This window comes from Ictidomys tridecemlineatus, chromosome 7, assembly GCF_052094955.1.
Source record: "Ictidomys tridecemlineatus isolate mIctTri1 chromosome 7, mIctTri1.hap1, whole genome shotgun sequence".
In the NCBI taxonomy this organism is placed as follows: domain Eukaryota; kingdom Metazoa; phylum Chordata; class Mammalia; order Rodentia; family Sciuridae; genus Ictidomys; species Ictidomys tridecemlineatus.
In genome coordinates this window covers 181,290,576-181,308,705 of record NC_135483.1, presented here as the reverse complement: position 1 = coordinate 181,308,705, position 18,130 = coordinate 181,290,576, and the positions used below count along the sequence as shown (strand labels likewise).

General features: G+C 45.8%; 1 protein-coding gene across 1 annotated transcript; it reads left to right on the top strand.

Annotated features, from left to right (window-relative positions):
- The first annotated feature begins 1,039 nt into the window (after positions 1-1,039).
- On the top strand, positions 1,040-10,373 carry Dnpep (aspartyl aminopeptidase). Its single transcript, XM_005330511.5, has 15 exons — positions 1,040-1,185; positions 1,776-1,869; positions 1,953-2,041; positions 2,152-2,265; positions 2,516-2,641; positions 2,852-2,982; positions 3,264-3,339; positions 3,457-3,567; positions 4,245-4,322; positions 5,258-5,341; positions 6,359-6,519; positions 6,860-6,899; positions 7,005-7,106; positions 9,730-9,897; positions 10,232-10,373. Exons 2-15 carry the CDS (start codon positions 1,782-1,784, stop codon positions 10,280-10,282), a joined length of 1,419 nt encoding a protein of 472 aa, XP_005330568.1. The 5' UTR covers positions 1,040-1,185; positions 1,776-1,781; the 3' UTR covers positions 10,283-10,373.
- The last annotated feature ends 7,757 nt before the right edge of the window (positions 10,374-18,130 follow it).

The following is an 18,130-nucleotide window of genomic DNA, read 5'->3' as shown; positions in this document are numbered from 1 at the left end:
GGGAGGGTGGAAGGACCTTTCCAACCTCTCTGCTCCCTCCTTCACTCCCACCTTAAGCATGTAAATGTCAGATTACACCATGGACCTGAGATCCCCCAGTGTTGATAGCTAGGTCCTATTTTAAACCTTGGGTCCTCCAAAGTCCTGATCTGAATCCAATAGCCAGGCAGGTTTCTAAATTGCTACACACTACTTTTGACTTGGAAATATTGGAATTGCCTCCAAGAATATAGAGAGTTTTGTGGAAATATTGAAATTGCCCCCAAGAACATAGGGAGTTTTGTTTTTGGTTTGGTTTTGTAACATTTTAAGAAGTGCAAAGAACACAGATATCAGAATTAAAACCCCAGGTCTGCCCAAATAGCCTGGTGATCTTGGGCAAGTCACTAATGTCTGTGCCCTTCCAGGACCTCTGGAAGTTGTTTCAGGCCTCTGAAATCAAACCAGTGGAGTCCAAACTCCTCCTCTGCATCAGCTACTTCAGACAGGTTACGCCTCTCTATATTTTGTTAGTTGATGTATAAAATGGGAACAGGGAAAGTCCTACATTGATAGGGCAGTTGTGAAGACTAATCCAGATAACCCGGTAAGCTTTATCATAAAGCTAAAGTTCATCGTGAGCATGTACATTAGCCCTGGTGCTATCACAAGGTTGTCAGAGACAAGAGAGAGTACTTTGTACTGTACCCATCCGACTCGTGAGCTGGTTGGGGCGAGTACCCCACTCACTCTCTGCCCAGGGTGGTGAGGAGAGACGGCAGGTTAGCGGCTGTCTTAACACCTCCGGGGCGCCAGAGGGCCCTAGCCTCGGCCCTAGCCTGGGCCTTAGCCTGGGCCCTCCGCGGAGCGGTGGGCGGGTCGAGGGTGCGGTCCGACAGGAGGCGGGGCGAGCTACGAGGCAGGGGCGGAGCCGGGGCGCGGCCCAGCGAGGGGCGGAGCACACAGTGCGAGCCGCGGCCGGACCGGAGCTGGTGCTGAGACTGGGCGTGGCCGGACGAGGGGCGTGGCGGAGGCCGCGGTGGGGGCGGGGTCTGGACGAGGCCAAGAAAGGAGAGGAGCTGATAACGCGGCCTGACAGGGGGCGGGGCGGGGGCGGGGCGGGAGCGGGGGTGGATAGGGTCCGGGTGGCCAGTGGTGTGGGCCAGTGTGGGCCCGGTGAACGATCGTGACGGTGAGGCTGTGCAGGTAGGTGGCTGCCGCCCGTCGGCTTAAATTTCGATTCCAGACCCAGCCCGATGCCCACTCGGGCCTAAGGCTTGCGGGACGCTGAAATGGGGGCAGGACTGACCCAAAGCGAAACCGAAACCCTGCTGCGGGTGATCGGGCCTTACTGGAGTTGGAAGGGGTGTCCTGTGACTAATTAGTTGTGGGGGGAGGTGAAGTATTTCTTGGTTCTGGGATGGGGTCATGCGCTCGGTGCAGACGGGTTCAGATTTAGGGGCTCTCCTGGGAGCTCGAGAGTTCCGCTACCGATCTGGATTTCTTGGCTGGGGATGTGGGGTGGGACTTAGGGGGCCGGGCTAAAGCTCTAACTAGAGGGCTGGCCACGCGGAGTAGCTACTGTTTGGCGGTCCTTTGGCGGGAGAACGGTGCTTTCAGCCCAGAGAGGCTTAACCCGGGGTCTGGGTCTGTCAGTGGGGAAAGGGGCGAAAGCAGAGGTCTGAGCCGTGGAGCAGTAGCTGGTGGGGGTGGGCATGGCGCGGTGAGTCGCCGGAGCCCTTACAAGAGGTAGGAGTCCCAGACCTGGTAGGACCCTGAGCGCCCCCCTCCCCTAGGTGGCCATGAGTGGCAGGGCCCGAAAGGAGGCGGTGCAGGCCGCGGCCCGGGAGCTCCTCAAGTTCGTGAACCGGAGTCCTTCTCCTTTCCATGGTAACTGACCAAGACAAGGGAGAATAAGGGAGGGTGTGCCCCCCACCAATTTCCATAGCTGTGAGAGGGTCCTTTTCTTACAGCTGTGGCTGAGTGCCGCAGCCGCCTCCTTCAGGCTGGCTTCCGTGAACTCAAGGAGACAGAGAGCTGGGATATCAAGCCCGAAAGCAAGGTAGTGGGGATGGGATGGGAACAGATGGGTAGATCCCTAGCTGGTTCTCAAGTCCTGTGTGCCAGCTGGCCAAGCAACTCACACCCCTGTCTTTCATCCGCCTTCTCCAGTACTTCCTGACCAGGAATTCCTCTACAATCATTGCTTTTGCCGTGGGCGGCCAGTATATTCCTGGCAATGGCTTCAGCCTCATTGGGGCCCACACGGACAGTCCCTGCCTCCGGGTAAGGAGCTAAGGAAGACTGGAGTGAGGGGAGGTGTTAGGGGCCTTGTGGGGACAAAAGAAAGCCAGGAGGCACAAATTGGGGGGCTTTAGCCCTTGGAGCAGAGGAGTAGGTAGAACTGTCTTGCCCTTCCTCCTCGCTTTGGACCTTCATCTGATGCTGATATTTCCTCTGTATTTCCTCTGTATTGTCTCATGTCCAAATCTTGTCATTCAGCCTTTTCTGACTTCCTACCGGTCTTCATGGTCAGGTGAAACGCCGGTCTCGCCGTAGCCAGGGGGGCTTCCAGCAGGTTGGTGTAGAGACCTATGGTGGTGGGATCTGGAGCACCTGGTTTGACCGCGACCTGACCTTGGCTGGACGTGTCATTTTCAAGGTGGGGACCAGGGTTGGGGACTGGGGAGGATCTGGGTTTCAACTCCCTGAAGATTGAATATCATGTTCCTTTAGAGTACTAGAGGAGAGGCCCCTGGGATAGAGGGGTAGGGGCAACCTGAAAGACCAGTGTGGTTAGTCTGGATGAATGAGAGTTTTGACCCACCAAAGTTGGTTGGCACCCTGGGTTGACCTGGCCTGTGGGCCACAGTGCCCCACCTCAGGTCATCTGGAGCAGCGGCTGGTGCATGTGGACCGGCCCATTCTTCGCATCCCACATCTGGCCATCCATCTGCAGCGCAACATCAACGAGAACTTTGGGCCCAACACAGAGACACACCTGTGAGACTGGAGCAGGAGACTGTTGTGGCAGGGAGGGATGGGTATGGCACCAGGTGACAGAAGGCCCTCTTAGAGGGACCTGGGTGACCTATGCTTAATGGCCATAGTCAAGTTCCACTGTTGGACCCCAGTTAATGTTCAAGCTCTGCCATTTGGGGAGTGGGCTGAAAATCAAAGGGCAAGGGCACTTTCCCATCGGGAGATGCCCACGTTTATGGATACTCCACCCTGCCATGCTCTCTAGCCCTCTTCATGGTACCCTCTCATGCCTCTCCCCACAGAGTTCCCATTCTTGCCACTGTAGTACAAGAGGAGCTGGAGAAAGGGACTCCTGAGTCAGGGTCTGCCAATGCTACGGTAAGAAGGCTGCCCTGCTCCTGGGGAAGGTGTACAGAGGGAGTACCAACCCGTCCTCTGAGAAGGGGCAAAGAAGAGGAGGAGCAGACCCTTCTCCCAATATCTTCTGTTCTGCAGGATGAACAACGGCACCACTCGGTCCTCATGTCCCTGCTCTGTGCCCATCTAGGGCTGAGCTGTGAAGACATCTTGGAGATGGAGCTCTGCCTGGCAGACACCCAGCCTGGGGTAAGGAATAGCTGCAAGAACTTGTGGGTGGGGGGACCTCCAGGATTCCAGCCATCCCTAGTAGGTCCCCTGAAGCATTCATCCCTCCACCAGCCCCTCAATTACTCTCATTTCTGTTTTCTCAATAGACACTACCCCGCTGCTTTCAGTGGTTCTCAAATAGGCAAGGTCCCCTGATCAGAGACCTGCCTACTAGGACTGTCTGTGGGTTGGGGAATCTGGGAATCAGACTTTTTCATAGATTTCTGGGGATCTCTGCTGCAGGTGATCCCTGTCTTCTTTGACCCACACTGACTGAACCTCTAGGGGCAAGAGGCTTAGAGGTGGCCACCTGTTCTCTACCTCCCAGTTGATGACAATAGGAGATTGCTTTTGTTTGTCAACTGGTTTTCTGTTTTTTACTTCCTTGGATTTCCCCCCCCGCCCCTCCGACCATTTTTCCCTTTTCTTGTCCCACTGGAAGAGGTCAGGGAGCACAGCGCTTCCCTTCCAGGCAGCCCTGCCCTATCCTGCGTTCTCTGCTGAGTCTGCATAGCAAGGAGAACAGTGCCCTAAGCTGGGGCCAGGGAATAGTTGCATAAGAACCTGAGAAGGCTGGCTCAGCTCAGGCCCTCGGGAGCAGAAGCCAGTGAGTCAGGGAGGAGACTTAGGTCGGGCTGCCTGTCCTGTGTGTCTAGGTCCTGGGTGGAGCCTACGATGAGTTCATCTTTGCCCCTCGGCTGGACAATCTGCACAGCTGCTTCTGTGCCCTGCAGGTGAGGAACTGGGGTATTCCAGGCACTCACACTCCAGGACAGTTGGGGGGATGATCTCGAGCTCCAACAGGTGGTAAGAGAGGGCCCTGGCCGTGCTCTCAGTCTGCTGAGGTAGACCACAGGGAGGGGCCCAAAGACTGTAACCCTGGCATCCCTACCCATGGCCCCTGTCCTTGCACTGGCCTGGAGTCAGGGGCTGAGGTAAGGGGAAGCTGAATAAATTCCTATTTAGGGTGCTGTGGTATCTTCTCCTAACTCTGTTTCTGCTGCTTTCCCTCAAGTTAATAACCCTTCCAGGCAATATTATCCGCCTCCTTCCGCTTCCCCACCCTGTTCCTGGCTTGAGCCCACTTAGCCTTCTCTCCATTCCTTGGGATCTCGGTGGGGCTGTCTTTCTTCCTTCTGGTCTCCTTCATTTTACCTATCTTTATTTCATCCCAGTCAGGCCTCTTTCTTTCCTCTTGCTCTCACTCCTACCTCTGCCCTCTTCAACCCTTCCTTCTCTGCCCATCCTGTGACTGGAGACCAGAGGCAGATCTGCGGACTGCATCCGCTTCTCCAGCCAGACAGCCGGAGGTCATGATCACCCCTCCAGACTTCAGTTTGTTAACTGAGGCCGAGCAGTTTACGTGGTTTCCATGTGCTGTGAAGCTCAAAGTCACTATGATCTTACCTCCTTCTCTCCACCTTCGACATCCTCTTCCTGCCTTTTGTGGGGGAAGGGTGGGAGCACCCTGATTTTGGTTTCTCCATCCTAGTTGGAAAGTTTGCCACCACTCCTTTTGCCAGGCCCTAAGAGAGGAGGCCAGTGGGAGTCTAACTCATTTCCCTCAGAGGGAACATGGACAACGGAGTGTGGCCCCCCAGATTCTGGTGGGCTAAGCTGGGGAAGAAGGAATGGCAAGAATGATGCACTTGTTTTCTTGCCCATCCAGGCCTTGATTGATTCCTGTGCAGCCCCTTCCTCCCTGGCCATGGAGCCCAACGTGCGCATGATCACACTCTATGATAATGAAGAGGTACGTGGAGAGCTTGAGGAAGGGCCCCTCTGTGGAGTCGTTGGCAGCCAGTTTGTGCCATACACCTATCTACCATGATCCAGGGCTATTCTGGAGACCTCAGAAATGGGGGTGGGGGTGCTACCCGTGATTCTTTAGCACTTGGTGTCCCCTAATGGCTCAGCAGATATCTGCTTCTTCCAGTGTGACCCATCTTCCACATCCCTCTGTGCCAATTGGCAAGCTCATCCCTCAACTGGGCTCATTCTGCTCAATTCATCCTTGCAGCCCAAGGAGTCAGTAAATAGTAGGTCTTTGTGCTGCATGTGTGTGTTAGGCTGCAATTGGAGATGCTGTAGTAGAACTTGACAGGGAGATAATTCTCTCCTATGTAACTGTCCAACAGTGTTAGCATTTCAGGACAGATCTCTGCCATCCCACACACCTGGCTTCCATATCAGGATTCAGGGTAGCAGTTTGAACTTTTACCATCATCTCTACATTGTTAGCAGGAAGAGAGGAGGGTAGAGAGGGGATGGATGTCTGTGCCCTACAAGGTGGGCATTCATCACTGCTTATGAGCATGGAACTAGCATGGCCATATTTAGCTGCAAGGGAGGCTGGGAATGTCATCTGTAGCTAGGTAGTTAGATGCTTAGTTACAGCTTGGGTGTTCTGTTATAAAAGATAACTATGGATAGTCAGCAGTCTCTGTCATATGCATAAAGGGATGTTGATCACTGTGCTGGGGCACCTCTGTTGAGCCCCAGATGTAAGTGGTAGGGGAGAGAGAACTCAGTACAGAAAACCCATCAGTAAGTGCTATTTCTAGCCTATAAGTGACTGGAAACTAGTTTGCCCCAGCCCACTATCAGCAATTCAGTAGTGATCCAGGGTTGGAGACGTTGCTGAGGACCCCCTTAACCCACCCAATAACTTAAGCGGGTCCTGGGCTAATGTGGATGTTGGACTTTTCTTGCTGGCCACCTGGCTCAGGCCCATGTCCAGACTCCCAGAGTCAGGTCTCTGTGTCCCCAGGTGGGCTCAGAGAGTGCCCAGGGAGCACAGTCTCTGCTGACAGAACTGGTGCTGCGTCGGATCTCATCCTCATCCCAGCACCTGACAGCCTTTGAGGAAGCCATTCCCAAGTCCTTCATGATCAGTGCAGACATGGCCCATGCTGTGCATCCCAACTACATGTGAGTCTCCTGTACAGACAGTCTTCACACAGAGACCCAGGCTCAGCCCTGGATGTCCTGTCCCCCTCCCCTTCCCCTTCCTCATCCTCATTCTGCCTGGAGGTGCTCCAAGGGGGTCAAAGTCATTCGATACCTAACCCAGGTGTGTTGAATAGGCTTTATTACAAATTCCTTTCCATCTCTGCTAGAGGCTGCATGGTAAGCTGTGTTTAGAGTGACTCTGAGGTCCTACTAAGTGAGATAGAAAGAATGATGTGATCCCTTCTCTGCCTGAGGAAGGGTGGTGGGTGTTGACAGGCCAACTGCTGTGCGCCATCCTGGCCCTTATTGTTTCTTATAGGGACAAGCATGAGGAGAACCACCGGCCTTTATTTCACAAGGTGAGATGCTCTCTTCTTTGAGATGCGAGGCCTTGGCTGGCCCTGGGCCTCATCTCATTCCTTCTGAGCATACCACCATCTCTGCTTCCCCCGGACTCTCCCCAGGGTCCTGTGATCAAGGTGAACAGCAAGCAGCGCTATTCCTCCAATGCAGTTTCAGAGGCTCTGATCCGAGAGGTGGCCAGCAGTGTTGGGGTGCCCCTGCAGGTAAGGGCAGGCCCTGCCTGGGAAGGTGTGACAGAGGGAGCAGGGTAGGGACACAAGTCAATGGGCCCCCAAAGAGCAGGGCTCTTGGTACATGGTTTTTGGTGGATGGGGATCCCAGTACGTGGCAGAATGGGAGTTTTGGATACAGACCGTGCTGGCTTTGCTGTGGAGCTAGCCTTGTGAACTTGGACTGGTCTCCTAAGCTGGCTGAGTCTCAGTTCCCACATGTATAAAGTGGGGGTGATAATGATGCCTACTTTGTTAAATTTTGACGAGGCTTAAAGGTTCAGTATGCTTCTGGCACATTGTGGATTAGTCTTGCCTTTTCCCCCATAGCGTCCTCTTCCTGTGTCTCTCTTATACACCCTTACTTCCTCCCGGGGCTCGGGTAGCCTGAGACCCCAACTACTCATTTTCCCTCTTCCCTTAAATCATCCATCTAGTCCCTTTTTTCTCAGAGAGAGAGAGAGAGAAAGAGAGAGAGAGAGAGAGAATACGTACACATATATTTCCATATATTTTTTTATCTATCTGTGTGTCAGGGACCAAGCTCAGTGCAGGACAGTGACAAATATAGCAAGCAAGTTTCAGTGGAATCAGGACTAGGACCCTGGCATTCTGACTCCCAGCTCAGTGCTGCAGTGTCCCTACCCTGACCCATGGAGAGCAGGTGATTTCATTCTCAGGAAGGCCTGTTAGAGGAAGTGATGTTCAACTACTAGGAAAAGCAGCTCTGGGTGGGTCCGGGGAAGAGCATCCCAGGCAGAGGGAACAAGTTGAAAGTCACAGGGAACAAAAATGAGCTTGGTCTAGTAGGAGGAGAGAAAGCCAGGGGAGAGCAAGAGGAGTGGAGAGAAGCCCACTTCGGCTAGTCATGCAGGGCTTCAGGGGCTATGGAAGGGCATTTGGGTTTTATTCTAAGGCAGTGCAAAGACACTGAGAGATTTTTCTCCTGTAGCTTATGCAGAAGCAGGACATATATACTTTAGAAAATATCAATTTTTCTTTTCCTTTTATGACTATCAGAATCATGAAGTTTCATTGATTTTTTATGATCCAGTCCACTATAATTGTAATATTTGATGTTCAAATTGTCATAACTTTGACCAGTGGGAGCCTTTTTAATGTAACTCCTGTGCCCATCTGATATGACTCTTGAAAGTTTCCTTACTTTTTTATTTTTTAAATACCTTTATTTTTATTTATTTATTTTTATGTGGTGCTGAGGATCAAACCCAGTGCCTCACACATGCTCCACCACTGTGCTACAGCCCCAGCCCCATCCTTATTTCTTGACACAAGAAATTTTAGACTCTGAGTTTGAGGATGTAGTTCAGCAGGAGAGTGCACGCTTAGCTTACATGAAGCCCTGGGTTCAATCTCTAGCACACACACACAAAGGAAAAACAGAAAACTAAATAATAGGCTCATCTTGTGAAGTTAGCTCCCCTGACTTAGTTGCTTTGGGTGAACAATGGTATTAGAGACTAAGGTCCGGGTGCGCACCAAGAGTTCATTGTTGGATGGAGGAAAGGAGATGGTTTTTTCTTTTCTTTCCTTCCTTCTTCTCTTTCATTTTATTTTATTTTTTGATATTGAGGATTGAACCCAAAGGTGCTTTACCACTGAACTACATCTCCAGTCCATTTTTAATATTTTTAAATTTTCAGACAGAGTCTTGCTAGGTTGCTGAGGCTGGCTTTGAACATGCAGTCCTTCTGCCTCTGCCTCCCAAGTCCCTGGATTACAATATGCCACCGCATATGGCAAGGAGACAGTTCTTAGAGATCACTTCCATGAAAATAGCTAGAAAAATAGATGTATTTTATAAATCATGAGTTAATACTGTAATTCTTACTCAAAATAGCTATCACTTAGTGTATTGATTTTATAATTCTGTTCTCTCTTACACTGAAAATCTTTTTTTGGTTTATTTGTTTGAAATTTGGTCCCCCTATATTGCCCAGGCTGGTCTCAAACTCATGGGCTCAAGCAGTCATCCTGCTTTAGCCTCCTGAGTAGCTGGCACCACAGCCATGCACCTGACATACCTGGTTGAAATTATTTTCCCCCTTGTGGTGACGGGGCTGTAACCCAGGCCCTCAGGCATAGTGTGTGCTCTACCCCTGAGCCACATTGCCTGCCTTCTGAATATGTTGGTGTATCTAGCATTATATTATGATTTCCTTATGTTTTCTTCTTTAACATATATGAAGAAAATAGTTTCAGATTGGTAACAGCTTATTTTTAAAATGCTAAAACTACTGAGTGATTTTTCTTTGTGTGTGCGGGGGTGATGGTATACATGAATGTGACAAGGATAAGTGGTTTTTAAATCCCCTGCCTGCTCTGTGGGGAATGGAATATGGGAGGTAAGATGATGGTAACTGAAGTGAGGGTGGTGGCAGTGCAAATAGAATGGGACTAACTCAGAATAGCTTGTCCTCTGGGGTCTGCCATTTAGTATTGGCTTTGTGATTTCACACTGGTAACTTTCATGCTCCAAAGGGCAGAAGTGAACCATCTCTCAGGCCCTTCCAACCCTGTAGTTCTAAGGTGGCTTCCTCCTTGGCCTTAGTGAGCATATAGTGCACATGGCTCATGAACTTCCTCCTCTCTCCAGGACTTCATGGTCCGCAATGACGTCTCCTGTGGTACCACCATTGGCCCTATCTTGGCTTCTCGGCTGGGGCTGCGGGTGCTGGACTTAGGCAGCCCCCAGCTGGCCATGCACTCCATCCGGGAGACAGCCTGCACCACAGGAGTGCTCCAGACCCTCACCCTCTTCAAGGTACTCCCACCCCCAAGGTCTCTGGGCTCCTTCCCCTTCTAATGCCTGGATTGGTTGCTGGGGCAGCAGCACTAAATGGCTGGCCTAGGTGATAGGGTCTGGTTGCCATGGTGCTACCACATAGGGAAACAGTGTCCTCCTACTTCTCAAGGCTCGGGGACCCTGACCATTCCCTGAAGAAAACAAGAGGATGGGGAGGGGATGAGGTATGAGAAGGGAAGCTTTCAAGCACAGGTGAAGTCTCTTGCTGGGGCTAATATTGTTAGGAGGTGAGGATGGGGTCCTCCATCTGGTCACTCACTAATTCCGAATCCCATGTTGCCTCTTGTTGTAGGGCTTCTTTGAGCTGTTCCCCTCCCTGAGCCGTAAACTCGTAGTGGATTGAAGGATCTTGGCAAGATTTCTCTTTTACCCCTTTTACCAGAGAAAGTCTCAGCTGAGCTGAAGCTGGATTATTAAAGTGGATTTTTCACTCACGCTATGCTATGTTGTGCTTATTCGGAGACTGTAGGGGTAAGGGTTGAGCTTGGCATAAACCTCTGGGACCAGAGCACAGGGTGGCTTGGGATGCAGGTAGAGGAGGCCATGGCTCCTGGGAGCTGCTAAGAGTCCTGTTTAAAACCTCTTTTCTGTATCTTAGGCACATGCCTAAAGTGGTGGGTGAAGGCCAGTGGGTCACAATTAGAAGGTCACTTCTCTTACCCCAGCCCTCCCTTCCCCTGGACTGTGGCTTCTTTCATTCCCAGGGTATTCTGAGAGCACAGCTCTGCCCTCTAGGGTCTCTGGGATTAGCATTAGGCTTCTTCTGAACTGCACTGGGCTGCCTAGGCTGTTTCCCACCGTCCCCAACCCCTTCCAGGAGCTGCAAGAAGTTCCAGGAGCCCATGTTTATCATCCTTCTCTTCTTAAGTCCCTGCTATCACATGACAGCACACACTATCAGGAAAAAGGATTATCACCAAAGAAATTAAGTCAAAGTCTGTTTATAAACCAACCCCCCTGGGCTGGGGTTGTGGCTCATAGGTAGAGCGCTAGCTTACTATGCCTGAGGCACTAGATTCGATCCTCAGCACCACACAAAAAAAAAATAAAGATATTTGTCCACCTATAACTAAAAATATATTTTTAAAGAAACCAACCTCCCTCTGCCTCCCAAATAATTGTACTAACTTGTGTTCTAATTTTTTTTGATACCTGTAAAAATTTTTATATAGGCCAGGCATAGTAGTACACACTTGTAATCCCAGCGGCTCAGGAGGCTGAAACAGTCTCAGCAACAAGGCCTTAAGCAATTCAGTGAGACCCTATCTCTAATAAAATATAAAAAAAGGGCTGGGGATATGGCTTAGTGGAAAAGCAACACTGGGTTCAATCCCTGATTAAAAAAAAAATGTTTTTTCTATATAAATATGACCACTTAAGTTTTCTAAAATAATATGGTATGGAGATGTTTTCATATCACTACATATGTGTTAGACAGTTTTTTGGTGCTATGACAAAATACCTAAGAAAAATAAAAGGAAAGATTTATGTAGGCTCATGGTTTCAGAGGTTGCAGTCTCTCCTCTCCTGGCTCCGGTATTTTTGGCCAGAGGTGAGGCGGAACACCCTGGTAGAGAAGGGCATGGCAGAGGAGCTAAGGGCTGCTCATCTCATGGCAGCGAAGAAACCTAGGAAGGGTCCTGGGACAAAGTACACCCTTCAAAGGCAGGTTCCCAGTGACCCACTTCCTCCAGCTGGGCCCTACCTCCTAACAGCCTAGTCAGCTGTGAACTCAGTAGATAATCCACTGACGGGGTCAGAGCCCTCATGACCCAGTCACTTCCAAAAGCCCTACCTCTGAACACTGCTGCATTGGAGAATGAACCTTTGGGAACATTCCAGATCCAAACCATAGTAACATATGAGTTTAATTTAGCAATGGTGAAAAGAATTAAAATCCATCTAGTTTCCTCAGTAAAAGCAAAAACAAAGTACACTATGAAACATCCTTAGGGTGTAGCTGTTGAGACATGCTAAACATGAAGAGATCATAATCACAGTGTTGAGTAGAGGTAATTGCAACACTATCCATAGAGCATGTTGGGGTTTGTGCAAAACCCACTGACCCACAAAATGTATTTTGTAAATATGCAAATATGCATGTAGATATATAGGATAAACACTTGATAAAATGGGAAACAAACTGCAGCGTGATTTTCTGGGCTGGGAGTGACAAAAGGGCCTTACCCTTTTTGTAGTTATTTTTTTTTTTTTGTACAGTAGAATGTGTTCATACATTACATATGAAATAAAATTTTTATCTTAAAATCAATATCCTTATAATTGCTACTCAGTATTGCCTTGTACAGAGGTACCGTTACTCTTTCAGTCCTTAATGGACATTTTTTTTCTCCATTTGCTTACAATTCTAAACAACACTGGGATGATTATGTTTATACATACACCATTGTGCATGTTGGTTTCTTTTTTTCCTTGGGATAAAAGGGGCTTAAGCAATCAAAGTTAAGCATATTTAAAATATCAGTAACTATTTCCAGTTCTCATTTTCCCTGAGAACTGGAAATCTTGGAATGAAGAATCAGCCCCAACACTTAGGCTCAGCCCCCCAAACCAGAATTTCCCATTTACAAGGGGCCTTACACTTCTCAACACACCTTCAAATTGAGCTCACAGGGTTTTTGGATTCTCACAGGGTTTTTTTAAAGGGGTTAGGATTTGGCCATAGCATATTTAACCTATTTAAGGAAGTCCAAGAAGTTACTTGGACTTGTGTAAAACAAGGTCAGAGACACCACCATGCTTGCCTTTTCCATCCCACCAGCTACTTTGAAGGACAGCTAAACACTATCTTCATATTCATTTATACTTAGTTTGGTTAGATCGGAAAACCTCAGTGAGACAGACATGCATATTTTCCCATCATAAATTTTCTTTCAACCAGCAAACATTTATGGAGCCCTGGGCCCGTTCCATCCCCAGTGGAATTATCCTTAATAAATAAAGATGAAATTTAATTTTATTTAAATAAAAATTTTTTATTTAAATGAGAAATTTTTCAATCAGCAGACACTAAAGGATTTTCTAAAGGTCAGAAGGCCTTTGACTCTGCATGTGAAGAAATTGATCTATCTTGTTCTTAAGTAAGTTAAGGACATATATCACAAGTGCTAGGACAATCACTAAAATCATTTAAAAAGAGTATATAGTTTCTGTGATGGTTTAAATGGTGTTCTACCCACCAAGGATGTTGAAATCCTAGTACGTGTCAATGTCCACATTATTTGGGGACAGGTTCTTTGCAAATGATTGAGTTAAGGTGGCATCATCAGAGTGGACCCTAATCCAAGTCGAATGTGTCCCTATAAAAATGGGAAATTTGGACACAGACATGCACGGAGGGAAGATATGAGGACACATGGATAATGCCATGTAAAAACAGGAGTGGAGTGATACAGTTCAAATGAAGCAATGCTAAAGCCTGCTGGCAAACCATCACCACCAGAAGCCAGAAAATGGCAAAGGAGAGTGTGCTCACGGGTTCAAAGGGAGCCTGGCCCTCTGACATTTTGATTTTCTACTTCTAACTTCCATCACTGTGAGACAATAAATTTTGGTTGTTTTAAGCATCCATTTTTCTAATTCTTTGTTATAGCAGCCTAAAAAACTAATACTGCTTCAAATTAATTGAGTGGAAAATGGAATAATAAAAAATAATCAATCCATTCTGCAACCTCAAATGGTTCAGCAAAACCATATACATATATATGTGTGTGCAATATAAATAAAGTAAAATTTATTGACACAAGTTCAGAAGTACTTATTGTAGGTGGGGACATTATGGGTGTTCATTGTACTCTTTCAATTTTTTTTTCTATGGTTGAACGCTTCTATGCTAAAAGTATAAGGATAAATTTTTATTTTATTTTATTTTTTTTTTTAAGAGAGGAGAGAGAGAAGAGAGAGAGAGAATTTTTTAATATTTATTTTTAAGTTATTGGTGGACACAACATCTTTGTATGTGGTGCTGAGGATCGAACCCGGGTCGCACGCATGCCAGGCGAGCGCGCTACCGCTTGAGCCACATCCCCAGCCCATAAGGATAAATTTTTAAAATTCAAAGCAAAGAAGGGGAAAAATGAGAAAAAAATGGGTAGGTGAAGCAAGAGAAAGCACTTAATAAAATGATCGACTGAGACCAAAATATATCTAGTTAAACATTAAGAATAGGTAGACTAATTACTTCTCACTAAAGCTGCTATTTAAAAAAATAGGTAGGCCAAGCACAGGTGGCCCATGCCTGTAATCCCAGCAATTCTGGCTGCTGAGGTAGGAAGATTGAAAGCTCAAGGCTCAGCAACTTAACAAGACCCTGTCTCAAAAAATAAAAAGGTCTGGGGATGTAGCTCTGTGGTAGAGTGTTCCTAGATTCCATACCCAGTTAAGAAAAATAGGTGGACTAAATATTTTTAGTCAAAATAAAAATGTTGTCAGACTGAATAATTATAAAAACTCTATTTGTTTATAAGAGATACCCCCAAACCAAAAAGGTTGACAAAGCATCATTATAGATTTGTTTGATCTGTTTCTGGGGTGTAGGATTGGTAAGAATATAACAAGAGTGAAAGAGGAATCAAGAGAAGGAGGCTAGCAGGGGTACTCCTGGTGTAACCAGGCCTGCAGGGACTTTGGTGGTGGCCTTCCCACACCTGGCTGTTGTCACTAGAAGGAAGCCGGCCAGGAGAGCCATGCGTTGGTAGGTGGGGGCCACAGCACAGTCTCCTAATCTGTTTCTGAATGTCATGAATTTCATATATGCAAACTTATAGGTTTTTTAACCTATTTTTTTTTAATCAACATACTACTTTGGAAATATCTCCATACTGTTGCCATGTGGAAATATTTTTTTTTCTCTTTTTATTACTGAATTCCCTCATGTGAATATACCACAATTTGCTTAGTCATTCTCCAACTGATAGGATTTGAATTGTTTCTGATACCTGGATATTATGAATAAAGCACCTATAAACATTCTTACACAAGTACATTTGTGGAAAAATATTTATTACTCTGGGATGCAAGGCTGGTTCAATATACTTCAGTATAAATGTAATTCAATAAATGTAATTCACCACATCAATAGACTTAAAGATAAGAACCATATGATCATCTCGATAGATGCAGAAAAAGCATTCGACAACATACAGCATCCCTTTATGTTCAAAACACTAGAAAAACTAGGGATAACAGGAACTTACTTCAACATTGTAAAAGCTATTTATGCTAAGCCTCAGGCTAGCATCATTCTAAACGGAGAAAAATTGAAGGCATTCCCTCTAAAATCTGGAACAAGACAGGGATGCCCTTTCTCACTACTTCTATTCATCATATTTCTCGAAACACTGGCCAGAGCAATTAGACAGACAAAAGAAATTAAAGGCATAAAGATAGGAAAAGAAGAACTTAAATTAGCACTATTTGCGGATGACATGATTCTATACCTAGAAGACCCAAAATGTTCTACCAAAAAACTTCTAGATCTAGAAGATGATTTCTGCAAAGTGGCAGGGTAGAAAATTAACTCGCATAAATCAAAGGCATTCCTGTATATCAGTGACAAATCCTCTGAAATGGAAATGAGGACAACCACCCCATTCACAATATCCTAAAAAAACAAACAAACAAACAAAAAAAAAACTTGGGAATCAACCTAACAAAAGAAGTGAAAGACTTATACAACGAAAACTACGGAACCCTAAAGAGAGAAATAGAAGAAGACCTTAGAAGATAGAAAGATATACTTGTTCATGGATAGGCAGAATTAATATCATTAAAATGGCCATATTACCAAAAGTACTCTATAGGTTTAATGCAATGCCAATCAAAATCCCAAAGGCACTCCTCGAAGAAATAGAAAAAGCAATCATGAAATTCATCTGGAAAAATAAAAGACCCAGAATAGCTAAAGCAATTCTAAGCAGGAAGAGTGAAACAGGTGGTATAGTGATACCAGATTTTAAACTGTACTACAGAGCAATAGTAACAAAAATAGGATGGTACTGGTACCAAAACAAGCGGGTAGACCAATTTTACAGAATAGAGGACACAGAGAACAATCCACAAAATTACAACCAACCTTTATTAGACTAAGGTGCTAAAAGCATGCAATGGAGAAAGGATAGCATCTTCAACAAATGGTGCTGGGAGAACTGGAAATCCATATGCAACAAAATGAAATTGAATCCCTTTCTCTCACCATACACAAAAGTTAACTCAGAATGGATCAAGGAGCTAGGAATCAAACCAGAGACTCTGCGTCTAATAAAAGAAAAGGTTGGCCCTAATCTCCATCTCGTGGGGTAGGGCTCCAAATTCCTTAATAGGACACCTATAGCACAAGAGTTAAAATCAAGAATCAACAAATGGGATGTATTCAAACTAAAAAGTTTTTTCTCAGCAAGAGAAATAATATGTGAGGTAAACAGGGAGCCTACATCCTGGGAACAAATTTTTACCCCTCACACTACAGATAGAGCTCTAATCTCCAGAATATACAAAGAACTCAAAAAGTTAAACAACAAAAAAACAAATAACCTAATCAACAAATGGGCCAAGGATCCGAACAGACACTTCTCAGAGGAGGATATACAATCAATCACAAGTACACGAAAAAATGCTCACCATCTCTAGCAATCAGAGAAATGCAAATTAAAACCACTCTAAGATAATATCTCACTTCAGTAAGAAAGGCAGCCATTATGAAGTCAAACAATAACAAGTGCTGGCGAGGATGTGGGGAAAAAGGTACACTTGTACATTGCTGGTGGGACTGCAAATTGGTGCAGCCAATTTAGAAAGCAGTTTGGAGATTCCTTGGAAAGCTGGGAATGGAACCACCATTTGACCCAGCTATTCCCCTTCTTGGGCTATACCCAAAAGACCTAAAAAGAGCATACTACAGGGACACAGCTACATCAATGTTCATAGCAGTACAATTCACAATAGCTGGACTGTGGAACCAACCTAGATGCCCTTCAATAGATGAATGGATTAAAAAATGTGGCATTTATACACAATGGAATATTACTCAGCACTAAAAAATAACAAGATCATGGCATTTGCAGAGAAATGGATGACATTAGAGGAGATTATGCTAAGTGAAGTTAGCCAATCCCTAAAAAACAAATGCTGAATATCTTCTCTGATATAAGGTGATGACTCAAAACAGAGTAGGGAGGAAGAGCATGAGAAGAAGATTACCACTAAACAGGGAAGACAGGTGGGAGGGAATGGGAGGGAGAAAGGGAATTGCATGGAAGATGGAAGGAGACCCTCATCGTTATTCAAAATACATATATGATGGTGTGAGGTAGAAGAAAAAAAAGAGAGAGAAATGTGTCATAGTAGATTGGGTAGAGAGAGGTGATGGGAGGGGAGGGGAGGGGAAGGGAGAGGGGATAGGAAGGGCAGCAGAATACAACAGACACTAGTATTGCTGTATGTATATACGTGGCTGTATAACCAATGTGATCCTGCAATTTGTACACATGGAAAATTCATACACCATTTGAATCAAATGTATGATATGTCAAGATCATTGTATTTTCTTGAGCAACTAATAAAAAAATTTATTACTCTCGGATATATATCTAGAAGTGAAATTGCCGGATCATAAGGTAAATGCATGCTTATCTTTCCAACTACTACACAGTTTTACAAAGTGACTACACCATTTCATGCATGCACATACTTTCAGAATACAAATCTTTTTTATGTGTGTATTCAACATAAAAGTTGATAATCACAGGATGAATAGTCCAATAAAAATAGGCAACATGTTTGAATGGCAGCTTCACACACAAGAACATCCAAATGGCTCAACATTAGTCATCAGAAAATGTCTATTGGGGACTGGGGTTGTGGCTCAGTGGTAGAGCACTTGCCTAGCATATGTGAAACACTGGGCTCACATATTAATAAACATTCTCAGCTCCACATATTAATAAACAAAATAAAGGTCCATTGACAACTAAAAAATATTAAAAAAGAAAAATGCCTGTTGAACTGGGGATGTAGCTCAATGGTAAAGTGCATGCCTAACATGGAGAATTATGCTAATTGAGTTTTAAAACTTTTATTTGTTTGCTTTTTATGTTTTTATTAGTGAATCATAGTTATACGTAAGAGTGGGGTTTATTTTGATGTATTTCTAAATGCATCTAACATAATTTAC